At 40.3% G+C, this 13411-nt stretch overlaps 1 protein-coding gene across 1 annotated transcript in view; it reads right to left on the bottom strand.

Moving 5' to 3' along the window:
- The window catches only part of ANKFY1 (ankyrin repeat and FYVE domain containing 1), a 1799901-nt gene that overhangs the window by 1263298 nt on the left and 523192 nt on the right, over nucleotides 1-13411 (bottom strand). The window contains exon 12 of the mRNA XM_044082101.1: nucleotides 7196-7400. Within this exon, the coding sequence (XP_043938036.1) occupies nucleotides 7196-7400 (205 nt within the window). The remainder of the gene's footprint in view (nucleotides 1-7195; nucleotides 7401-13411) is intronic.

Raw genomic sequence — 13411 nt, 5'->3', positions numbered from 1 at the left:
CTTCGGATTAGATATTTAGGAATATGGCTGATAAAGTATGTTGTTACGGCAGATAAAGATATGTGGGAAAAGACTAATCAAAAGAAAATACAAAAGCTGACAAGCTGGAAGGTCTTGCCTCTGGATATGGATACCAAAATACATGAAGTAAAAATGTTTTAGTTCCTTTAGTTTTATACAAAGGGTCAGGCATATTTTTATCAACCAGAAGAAAAGTAGTGGGCAGTAATTAATAAAAGAGATGAAGGATTTTATTTGAAAGGGAAAGAGGGCAAAAGTCAAGTGGGATAAGTTGATCCTTCCAATGGAAGAATTAGGTTTATGATTACCTGATTTGAAGGACATTTTAGAGCTACACAGTTAAGGCTTTTATACATAATACAAGCAGTCAGCTACAATTGATAGTGGAAAGGGTTGATGATTAAGCAGGAGGGAAATTCAATGAATAAGGAAAGAATGGATTTTGGATGCAGATCCTTAAGGGAAATAACAGTTATACAGAACATTATACTCAAAGTAGCAGAAAGTACACTAAGAACTAAGCCAACACTGGAAAGGAGATTTTGCCTATAGGGATGACAGTAATTGGGGTTACAGAGAAAAGACATGAGGGGTGGAATTTACTGGAGGAAGCTGGCAAAGGAACCAAGGTACTGAAAACAGAGAGGGAAAAGTAACAGAATGGGAAGAGGCCAAAAAAATATTTGGACTGCGGGCTAGAGACCACCCTTCCCCTATTAGGGATTGCTATCACAGTATATAGGCAATGAGAAAGGGATAGGGGAATACTAAGTGAAAGACGTGCACTGGTGGAATTTTTAGTTGACTAGAACAGACACTGGTGTTAAAATATAATTACTGCATACAAAATATTGCACGATAATTACAGAAATCAAATCAGTGAAGGACAGAAAAGATTGGAAGAGAGATGTAAGTAATTCACAAAGAAACAATGGGAGGACATATGTGTGGGCTCCCAAATATGCAACAAAATCTACAAGATTTAGGATTTTTGCCTGGAAGTGTTAAGTACTTTTACACCCCCAAGCAGACTCCAAAGATTTTTTCCTCAGGTAGATGCAAACGTTGGAGGTGTAATGGGGAAGAAGAGGTACCTGGGAGTCTGTTTTTGGAATGCAATGAGTTGACGACCTTTAAAACTTCTCCACACAGTACTCTGTCAGGAATACTGAGCAAGCAAGAATGTAACTAATGAAATTGTTTTTTTGAGCTGGGATAAAGGATCTTAACTGCCTGAACAAAATAAGGCCTTGTTAAGTTTAACTCTGGTGCCCGCCAAAAAAGCAATTACTAGAAAATGGAAATCGAAGTCTACAACTACACTTGGAAAAGTGAATACTGTAACAGAAGTAAAACAACAGGAAGTGAGATCTTCAGAAAAGAGTAGGAGTCACTCACATAGAAAAAAATGGAAATTGTTGGAATAATACATGCAGAAAAATGTTTGAAAGAGGAATACGGTTTAAGAGAAGGCATGAACTGAACAATTTTAAGTAATATTGGACTGATTATATTGTGTAGGACAATATATGTGATGTATAATGTTTGTACATGTGAAGTTGTTAATGCGGTTCGATTACTTTTACATGAATGTAAGTTTTTTTTTTTTAAAAAGGGGGAACTTCCTACTGTGAGCATTTTTTTCAGGGGCAACCCCCACTGCTCTCCCATGTGGGGGATCAGAACCCCCCCCCCCCGGTGACTTACACATACCAACTAAATAACTTCACAAGCACAATGGGATACATCTCACAAAAAGAAAGGAATCAGAGACGGTGCACCCTTAGATATTGCACCAGCAACCATTTCCTATGAAAGGCAACAATCAATATTTTGTACCTCAGCATCTCGAGATTCTGGCGCTTGACACAAGCAATTTGATCTCTGCTACATGCAGAAATAAACAGCAATAAATGTGCCAATAACAAAGCACACCAAACCTCATTTGAAAATGTTAACATTTTAGCCAACTCCATGGCAGAGAGGACTAAGGCCCTGACCACAGCATAAGTGAACTGTGATCAATCAGTGATTTGGGAGTATGATGGAGTTGGTGCAGGGAGAATAGCTATGCCTATTCGGAGGGGAGGGTGTGGACCAGGGCCAACCAATGCCAGTTTCCCTTACAGGTAGGAAGTACAGCCACCAAGTCATCTATGTGGTAGCCCGTACTGGTGAACATCATTTTCACATGGAGGGCACAGCGGCTTCATCAATGACTCAAACTGCTTTTTCCAATTCAGACAAGGTTAGACCTACACTATAAAAACCCATTGCTGGAGTATCAGTGAAGATACAAAGCATCCTACATTACTATCTAAAAGATGGCCCACCTCTACATGGCATTTGTCCCATGCTTGGAATATCCAGTAAGGAGGAACAAATGGGCTGAAGTCCAATCAGGGAGGCCTGACAGCAGATATGAAGCAAACAGCTTACAGTAAAAAAATATGACAATAAGCACAAATGAGCCATCTATGAATTATGAGTGCAAATAAGTTTTTACTGTGCCTATACACTGCTATTAACTAGCTGTACTTGGTTCTCTTTGCTACAACACAATAAGGAAATTAAAATAAAAAAAGTTGTAATTTCAATACAGTACTTAAATGTGGAGAAACTTCTCCAATAAGTACTTAACAGTGGTATGCACATGATCAGACCAATATCTGCAACATAAATTGTATGCTCATGCTACCAGCAGTTACCATGATTATGTAAAAACAAAGTACAATGCTGAAAACAATGTGTCCACACAGTAAGTGAACCAGGAGGAGAGTCGGTTGCACAAGAAATACCAAATGCTGGTTTATTATCAAGGAAATCACACAAAAAAGTCATACAATTTCAGATAAAATGCATTAAAAATTAGGCTCGCCTACACACTCAAGCTCGGAACGCCATGGATATATAGTACAATATTTAATCCAAGAAAATTATCACTGTATAATTTTTTTCTGATTAAAACTATTGCACTAAAAAGTTTTGTGAGTTTACTGATGTAAAATACGATGCAATGTATGAATATATGGCTCAACAGTAAAGCAACTTTCATGAAAGTAACTTCCACTGGAAAAAAACAATGATGCAGACTGTTGAGTAAAAAAAACATTGTACCTGCTTCTTCTGCAGAACCCAAACTACCATCTCTCTAAATATACTAACTCAGACGACACAACTCTCATGGTACAGAGGAAATTCCTCTACCTCATTGTTCTACTATCTCACTCTAATAAGTAATCCTTTTTTGAAAAGACACAAATGAATGAACATAGATGAGCCATCTTCCTATGAATGGGAGCAGATGAACAGCAGCAAGAAACTCAATGCATTACAAGTCAGTATTTTGTTTCATCAAAACCACATGCACTGCATTGTGCAACACACAACACAGTGTCACAAAAAACATTCAGTTCTTAAAATACCATACTTAATACACTTTTATCCTCATATTAAAATGTGTAGACTTTGGCAAAAGTATCTGACATATTTATCATAAGGGACACTGCTGCAGTAGCATTCTTAATAGATGGGATAAGATGCTGGTTGAGATCCGCTCTTCTATCCTGAATTCAAGAGCAGACAAGACATTCCCAGAGCAGAGGTAATCTGCTCTCAACATGAAGGACATCAGCAGGAATAAAGTCGTAAAGAGCAGTAGAGCCAGTAGCATCTTCAGTGTTCTCACTGCAAGAAATGGTCATTTTTTTAAGAGTCGATTGAATTCCTTCTGGCAGATTTAAAGTGAGGCAGAAACTTCTGGGATCCCCCTTGTAAATTTTAACTATATTTTTTAAATTCATGAATTTTGGATACTGTTTCGGGGGGGGCAATGGTGGCTACTAAACAACAACAAAAAAATCAACAACCGTGACTGTAGAAAAGAAGCTCCGCCAAAGGACTTCCACTTCTGTCTTTTTGTCTGGGTAAAGCTCAGAATCACAACTTGCAAATACTGTAAAACTTTTAAGAAAATACTTCTGCAGAGTCTAAATTCTTAAGGCCTTTGTGGAAGTCCAAGACTCTCTTCACACTAGGAAACGGAAAATCTACTCCACTCCCAGCTGAAGAACTGTCCATGATCTTTATAAGAAAGATGAAGCAAAGAGACTTCAAGAGGAAAACACAAGCGCAAAAAAAGGGAGAAACCTACTAGAGTGATAATTGAAGAACTGCTGCGGAAAGAGTACAAAGCCATGCAGAACCTGCAGTCTCTCAAAAGCCAGAAAACACTGGCCATGGAGAGTTGAAAGTCTGTATGCCCAGGTCCAAAGCTCCCACTCAACCAGGTCTCCACCTGTGATGTTTCCTTTATAAGGGGACAATAGAATCATAGCTCTAGATTCAGTCCTGGTCTCTGTTACCACTGTTACTACACAACAGCTAGATAATGATTTCTAAGTGTCTGTGGAGGTATCAGCTTTTCACAACTTTTTTTTTTTTTTTCATCTAAAGACAGAGTCTTCCCTTCAAATGAAACTGCCACTACTTCAGTGGTTCAGCATTTGGAGGTTAGTCAGACAGTAACTTTGAAGCCCTTTACTTCACTTTCTGGATATTCAACTACACTTCAACCAAACTACTGGATATCCATGAAACCAACACCTGCCTTGGTCCCTGCTTTGTTCGTCTTTAAAAAAGTAAGCCACAAAATATGTGATGTTCTGCTAATGTGCAACTCTCTTATTTGCCCGAGCCTCAGCCCTGTCCGTTTCAGGTGTGGTCCATCAAAATAAAAATAATAATAAAAAAAAAGACTTCAGCTGAAGGCTAGTTGTGAGTATGACTCAGAGGAAGAAATCTGCTGTACTCCAACCACATCCTTTCCTCTTGAATACACCAGTGTCAATGACATAAGTGCTTAGAGGTCTTCCCTTACAGAATGGCTCCTTTGAGGAAAGCAAGGATTCAATAAGGCAGCATTTAATGGGGTAGGGAGGATTAGAGAGTTATCAGAGCCACAGAAGAAATGCACGGAGTTGCTGGCAATGAAAGAACACAAGCCCTTGCCTATCTTAGGCTAAGAAAATAACTTGCCATTACCTTTAAAAAAGTAAGGCGATTAGTGCGCTGTCATTAGAAACAGACTGGGTTGGGGTTATGAGACTGACTTGCTATACTCCTACATGCCAGATAAATGTCTCTAATGCCCGTTGTGGCAGGTGTATAATCCTCTCAGCTGTCTCACATTTCCACTAACACCAGCTAAAGGAGACAGAACTCACCATCTATTCATTCCATATGTAGGAAAAAGTTAAGTCTCAACAGTGGCTCTTATTCACACGTGCTTCAGTTTTGTTTTTTGTTTTTTCTATGCCTAGCCAGACAGCTGCTGAAGTTGAGAGTTCTTCCTCTGCTTAGTTGAAATAGTTGGGATTTAAAAGATAGACTTCTTGCTGTACATGGAACTCACTGACTAACAAGCAGGTACATGGGATTAAGCACCCAGAGTAGCACTAAAATCTTGAGATGCCAATTTCACACTGTTGGCCTCTGAGGGCACATCACAGGTAATGGATATACCTAGAGGTGACATAAGGGTATAGGGTTGACAAAATTGCACCTCAGTACCATCAGACCCTAGCAGGACTGATGTAGTAAGAAAGACCTTATGTTCTCTATCTGTGGAAGCTTTCTCAGCCAAATTCATTTTCTTTTTATGGCATCTAGAATTTCTTTTAAAACATATTTGAAATACCTCACTTTCATATTCAGGGTTTATATTTGAGACATGTCCCAAAAATAAATTTTGCTATGCTCTAAGAAAGGGTTTGTGCTTCTTGCAAAAGTGTTTTCTAATTAAAGGAAGTATACAGGTTTAATTCAGAAACTTTACGCAATAAAGGAATAACACTAAGGTGAAAATCCTGCAGTAGAATCTGTTGGGCACAAACATTTGTTGGTGACTTTTACCGTGGACAATTTCAGCACAAGAAAAGATCCTCAATTCACAGATCTGACCAGGTAATCGCAATACAAATCAAAAAACAGCATTCATAAAAAAAGAAATAAAAAAATGGGTAATTACTGCAGCTCTGAAGGATACCTAAAACAAACAAATGCTCAGCGCGTGTGTATGTGCGTGTGTCTGTGTGCGCATGCATGTGGACATACTGGGGGGCACTGAAGATAGCACAAACTCTTTCCTTTGCACTATGCATCCGGCTGGTGTCCATGGTGTAGGAAGGATAGACCTGTGCAGGGATATCATATACCTTTGAAAGTTGAATAGAATACGATAGTTATCCATCTGCTGCATAATCCCACATGTGATAAATCACACTGCAGCAGTGGTCTTTATGCTGAATACATAAAGTTTCTACTATGGGAAAAATCTTCACTGAACGAACTGGATGAAGAAATTAAAAGTGAAAATCATTTATGTATATGCTAACAAAGTTCCAATTGTTATGTGACATTGAAAAAAATTATTTTAATTACAAAGTATAGAAGTATAAAAACACAGTTAAAGGTCTGCCCAAAAAAATGGCACTATTTGAATGTCTCTAGATGGGTTGCTCAATCTAAGAAAAGCAAACTAACATGAAATGTAGTAAGAGTCAATATCAACATGTTTCTATACCTAAAGTCGCTAAGACCTAATGGTACTAGAAAGTGTATAGCAACAAAATTTGTACATGAAGAGGCTATGGCCTAACTGATTTTTTTTTTTTCAGAAGACTGTTTTAAAGAGGCAGTCAATGAAAAAGCTTGTACAAGTTTCAAGAGGTTAACAGGCCTATCTAATATAACATGTTATGTTAACTTTCACGATGTGCTCGTGTTTCACGATTAGTGTAAATATAAATAATTTTTAAAGACTTGATAAACAGAAAAGCAGGCAGCAGTCAGTTTGTCTTTTACAGGACAAAGGTTTAAAAAAAAATCTTTTCCAATGAACTACATTATTTTTGTTTCAAAAACAAAAATTTAAACTAACATTATACAACTTGCTGACTGTTACACAGCAAGAATCCTGGGGCCAATACAAGTAAACGGGGACAGGTTTTTTGTTGAAGATGCATTAACTTTAACATAATCCATACACGGAAAGTTCATGCAAGCATTTCATAGCAAGGTGCAAGTCATCACATTTCTACTGAATTTTGTTACGGCTATGAATCCAAACAAAAGAACTAATTTAATACCATACAAACGTGGTAATGATACTTACTGCCCCTTACTGTCCTGCATGTTGGAGTTGGCACCAGCCTGGAGCAGAGCCTCAGCAATCCGTGCCATTCCTATCATTATATCAGCGGAGTGTTTTTTAGGGCTGTACTTAGCCACAAGATGTAGTGGAGTCTCCTGCATTCCAGTTGTTGCTGCATTGACACAAGCCCCATGCCGGATGAGAAAATTTGCAGCAAACTCATCCCCTTCAAAAGAAATTTTATGTAAAGTGAGAGTCAGGTGGATAATTACAAGTATACCACAAATCCAAAGCACTACAATGCAAATGAGTTTCATGCAGCTGAAAACTTCATTTCTTAATATTAATTCATTTTCCACAATATACGAGCACAAACCTCCAATATACATGACAGAAGTGGTACTTCACTTAAACAACTAAAAGATGGAAGATTTAATGAAATGGGCAATATTTCTTGAAAAGGGAAAGTAGGCAACACATTGTCACACATCTAGTCCTATGCATTGTCATAATACAAAAAACAATCAACAGTGGCTGGACAACTGTAAGAAAACAGCTATGTGCTCGCCATAATGTTCCCTCTCTGTTGTCCATTTTCATTCATCCTCAACTGATGGGTTCAAATCACAGACTCGGATCTGACTTGGCCGCTCCTACCAGATCACTGGATCTAAGAATTCTTGAGAACCTCTCTACCGGTACTGCCCACCCAACTTAACATACCTCATATCGAGTTTGCTTCCCCTAGACATATAGAGGCAACCTATTTTATAAATTAATAAAGGTAAAAAGGAAGCTGGACCTCAAACTAAGGAACAGAGGTTCCTGCACAACTCTAACTTCTTTCCAGAAGTTAAGGAAGGGGCAGGTGGGTGGGGAGTTGAAGAGTGAAAACAGACAACACAAAAGAACGTTATGGTGATAACATTTGTATCTGATGTTGTCCTTTTTATTCATTTCTCAACTGATGGGACAGAGTCCCCAGCTACTGTAACCTTGGAAGGCCCTCATGGAATGATATTCCAGAGTACTGCCAAGCCGAAGGTCACACTGTTCATGGAAATTAAATATAATTTTTTAAGCAGCAATAAAGGTGAGAGAATACAAATGTTATCTAAGGAAGCCCTTGACCAGAAGGCCAAAGAAAATGCTAAAGACCTCGTGGAATGAGCTCTAAAAGGCTTGAGCAAGGATAAACATTTTTCACCATAAACAAAGGAGATACATTCAATTAACCATTTGGCCAGTGTAACTTTGGATACTGGTTTGTCCAATCTATTAGGAGAAAATGAAACAAATACTTGGTCAGCTTTGGCTCTGTGAAGATAAAAGTGAAGTTGCCTATGCACATCTAAAAGGTGAAGCATACACTCTCCCTTATTCAAAAAAACTTAGGAAATAACATTTGGTAAATTTATGACTTGATTTATATAGAACTCAAACTACCTTAGGCAAAAAAGGAGGAATTATTTCTTAAGGATACAGTATCTCTGTGAAAAAAAAAACAGGTAAGAAGGCTTAGAAGATGGAGCCTGGAGTTCTGACACTCATCTAGCTGATGTAATAGTGCTCAGAAAAATGGTTTTCCAGGATAAAAAATTTAATTATGTTTTGGCTCAAGGTTTATAGGGAGATTGTGTCAAGGCCTGAAGCATTATAGTGAAATCCCGAGGAGGAGTACAGCCCTTTAACAGGGGTCTAAGTAAAAAAAAGCTCCCTTGAGAAAGGCTTTACATAGTTTAGAAGACGCTAAGGTAGTTATTCTCTGTCGGGTGGAAATTAGAAATGGCAGCCAACTGAACTTTAACAGTTGAAAAACTTGCACCTTCACTGAAAACTGAAGATAAAAATTCAAGAATAGATGGAACAGGTGCTGAAAAAGGGTTCAGGTCCTTGTTAAGGGCCAAGAAACCAAATATTTTCTGTTTACTTTTGTAAATCTTTCAAGTAGAAACTTTTTGAGAAAATAAGATGCGACATACCAGGGATGAGAGCCTGGACTGTCTAGCAATCAATGGAACTGGAGAACCCATGTGGGTCAGTGTGAGGCTTGTTAAGTCCAGATAAGTCATACCTGTTGGGCGAGAAAGAAGTTCGAGTGGAAAACTGCATCCAGAGTAGATGTAGAAGGTGAGGCCAGAGGAAAGGGAATCAGATCTGAGGAGGCCAGAAAGGTGCAATGAGGATATAACTGTGCTCTTCAACAGGAATGCCTTCTGTACAAATTTGGGAATGAGAGGTAATGGTGAGTAAGAATAAAAACCGGAGGGCCAATCGGCGACAGCATCTCTTAGTGACTCCCCCATTGGTGGGATCAAGGCAAAGAACCTGCTAATTTTTGTGGTTAAGGGGAGAGGTAAATAGACTGCAGCATGGCTGGCCATATCAACAGAAAATACTCTATGCCCCTATGACATTGAGAGACCACTCATGAGGCATCAGAATGGACCTGCTTAGTTTGTCCACAATCAAGTTGGACTGCCCCATAATGTGCATTGCTATTAGAAAGCCACTGGAAGAGATTGCCCATTGCCACAAACAGGGTGAGTTCTGGTTCCTTCCTGTTTGCTGATGTATCAGACCACAATATATTGTCTGTCTGAATGGCAACTGCTCCTAATGGGAGAATGTCTTGAAAGGCCTGCAACGCTAGGACTGCTCTCATCTCCAGAACACTGAAGTGTCTTGGCCTCTTCAGAGGACTGTGCACCTTGGACTGTCCTTACCAAGTAGTGCCCCCTCACCCCAACTGGGAGGTGTCCATGGTCACCATGGCCGTGGGCAAGGGAAGGACAAATGGACAGCCTTTGCAGAGTTGGTTTGAATGCATTCACCAAAGAAGATAACTTTTGCACGCTTATGTAATTTTGACTGCAGTGGTCAACGGATGTTGAAGAAAGGACCACTAGACAGAGTGTCCACTAAGGAATCTGCATGTGGCACTTGACCAGAGACAAGAGGGTGATAGTTGCAGCTACTGATCCCAGGGCTTGCAAGATTAATCGGGCTGAAAGAGAAGAACTTAGAATTACTTTCTTGACATGGAACCTCAGTGTCTGTATTCGAGTAAAGGAAAGAGAGGCTACTTGACTGATCATGTCTAGATGAGCACCTATGAACTCCAGGCTCTGCGTAGGTGTGAGCTGAGACTTACTGTAACTGACGGGGTTTCCTAAGTGAACACACAATTGGAACAAATAGTCCTTCCCCTTCTGAAATCAATGTCTGGTTGAGACAGTTAGGAGCCAACTGTCTAGACATGAAAACACTTAATTCCAATACTCTCGAGTGAGCTGCTACCACTGCCATGCATTTGGAAGAATACCATGGGGGCTGTGGTGAAACCAAAAGGCAGGGCTCTGAAACAGAAGTGACTGACTCCCAGCCAGAAGCGATGTATCATCTTGAGTGCCTGTTCACTTTGATGTGATAATATGAACCATGAAGATCTACTGAGCACATCCAATCGTCCTTTTGCAGCAGCGGCAAAATAAACTCAACCATGACCATCTGAAACTTTGAATACTGTACAAACTGATTTAATTTGCTGAGATCCAGAACTGGTCTCAATTCCCCTGTATTTTTGGAACCAAGAAGAACCTTAAGTTACAAAATATCTCTGGTCTTGGTGGACCTCTTGGATGACTTTTTCTAGCAGCTTTTTTTATTTCTAGAGATACTGCTTTCATCTGAGAGAGTGGATCATCAAAGATTTTCTTATACTGATGGGAGAGATTAGAGAAAATGATATGGTATAACCCTCTGGATATGATTCTCTGCACCTAAGAAGCTTTAATAATACACAGCCAGGCTCTCCAGCTCAGAGACAAGCTTCCCCTGACTGCCTCCAGAGGGAAATAGTTGGGCCTTCTTTCAGGAGTGCTGATACGGCTTACCTGAGAAGGAATCCTTGAAGCCCTAGTTCAGCATGCCACCTCTGCTGCAAGGATGGTGTCTTCCATTCAATTTCTCTCTCTGTCTCTGGGAGAAATATCTCCATATGAATCTTGAAAAGAACCATGGGATTTTTTTAAACCACATTTTTCTCAAACCACTTTTTTCGACCTCTTCACTGATTCTTAAGAGGATGTTCTCTGAAGGGCTGAAAAATGTACACCCATGGCAGATGAGGTCTTTCCTTTTGTTCACATCTGGAAAGCGTGTCTTTAACCCTGGGAATGAACAGGGAAGATCCAACAGAAGACTTAAAAGGGCTCTGCAAAATCATAATCATATCAAGGCATGTCTCCTGATGGCTGTGCCTGAAAATGCAGCCCATGAGGTACCGTCTGCTGCATGGTAGATCAACATCATGAACGCATCTGAGATAGAATGGGGGGTGGCCAGTTGCAAGGAGATTATATTTCCATCCTAGGATAACAGACCCAGGAAGAGATTTGGCAAGCTCCTTTTTCAGATCTCTTTGTAACCTCCAAAAATGTACCAATTAATTCAGCAACCTAAGGGCAAAGGTTGCTGAAGCATGCACACGCTTCCCAAATCTGTCCAAAGCCATGGACACTCTGTTAAGGGGGGCTGGACAGAATGACTCTGTTCAGCCCTTTCCTTCTCTGTGGCTGCTGCTACAACCAATGTATTGACTGGGACTCCCTTGCTCGTGTGCGCACAGTCCTTAGGGAAGCTATAATCTTTTTTTTTTGTATTGGCTTTACAGTGTCCAGCACCTTCCATGTCCAACTAGAAAGAAGGTCAATGAGCTCACTGGCTGGGGAAAAAGGTCACACAAGTTGAACACGGGCCAGACCCAAAAGCCTCCAGAAACACAGATTCCTCCTGGGAGGGGGGGGGGTGTTGGAGGGCCAACTACCTTTTTGTTTTAGGAGCTGTAAGATGTCTCCAAAGGAGATGTCTTCAGGTTGTGAATCTGGTGGACGACTCCCCCTCATCAAAACTGGTGGCTTCCATGACAGATTCCTAGGAGGAATCTAAGTGCCTCCTCTTACACATTCTCTTCCAAGGGACTTCCTCAGTGGGATGCTCTGGGGAAGTATCAGAAGAGATGACAATGTCAAGATGGTCTAGCTGAAGACTAGTTTGGGTTGGCTGTGCCACTGGAAAGGATGGACAAAGCTCACAGCAAAGTATCAGATGAGGTAGGGCGACCTGATCTGAGGGGGCAGGGATGTCTCTTCTCTAACCAAAGAGAGAGCTTTCTTCACAACCATAAAGGCATAATGCCTAGGGGAGACAGAAGTCAACAGCACAAGAACCAGAATTTCTTAAGCCACCAGCTCCTACAACACCAGCACTACACCTGAGAAGGGAGTTAGACCCACGTTATCCTGCACTGACGCTCCAAGGCAAAGACATGACTCAAAGTTTCAGAGCTGACTCCGACCCTGGAGCCAACGCTTCGGTTCCAAGATTCTTCTGGCTCCAACAGGCTCAGAGCCGTTCATCTCACAGGAACCATCAGAGTCGAAGAAAGTACAGTTGTGTAAAATCTTAACATAATGGTAGATTTCCTTCTCCTCATTCTTGCAGTATTCATTACACTAGGGATCCCCTCCCAAGGGTGGCCCAATATCTGGCCAGTATAGCATAGCCTTTAAGGTACACCATATGTCACATGTATGCTCCTTGAGTAGCATAGGACATAAAGGGGACATTCAGATGTACCATCCACAGAACCGAGAGCCCCAGTTGAAATGCCAGTCTAAGGAAAAAAAAAAAAAGAGAGGTATTCAATACATCCAGAAAAGAAATGGACCAGGGTGAGGAAGGAGGGAGTTAATATGGCAATAGTGAAGAGAAGGACATCTACAGTTATGGTAAGATTTTATACAACTGTACTATGTCCTTCCATTTCACTGTTGCAGTATTCATTACACTAAGTACAGTGACAAAGCTCAGGAAGGAGAAAGGGAGGAGGAAGGAACAGCAGAGACCTCTAGGGAAGCCATGAAGGATGGTCCTAGTAAAACCAGCTCTGGAAATTCCATTCAACTTGTAGTGCTTGGTAAATGTATGTAGATAAGTCCAGGTAGCTGCCTCAAATAGAGTTAGTATCCAAACCCTTGAATAAAAGCACCAGAAGAAGCCACAGCTATAGCAGAATGAGCTTTAACAGTGTAGGGAAGGCTCTTACCCTGAAGGAATAACAAAAATAAATAGCTTTAGAAATGCAAGAAGAAATTCTCTGCTTGGACACAGCTAATCCTAAGGACCTAGGATGAAAGGAAACAGAGCTGATCAAATTTTCTAATAATTTTACTC

The sequence above is a fragment of the Protopterus annectens genome, chromosome 9.part0 (assembly GCF_019279795.1).
Source record: "Protopterus annectens isolate FY-2018-M chromosome 9.part0, PAN1.0, whole genome shotgun sequence".
NCBI lineage: Eukaryota > Metazoa > Chordata > Ceratodontiformes > Protopteridae > Protopterus > Protopterus annectens.
The sequence above is the reverse complement of the archived record's forward strand: the minus strand, read 5'-3'. Positions and strand labels throughout refer to the sequence as shown.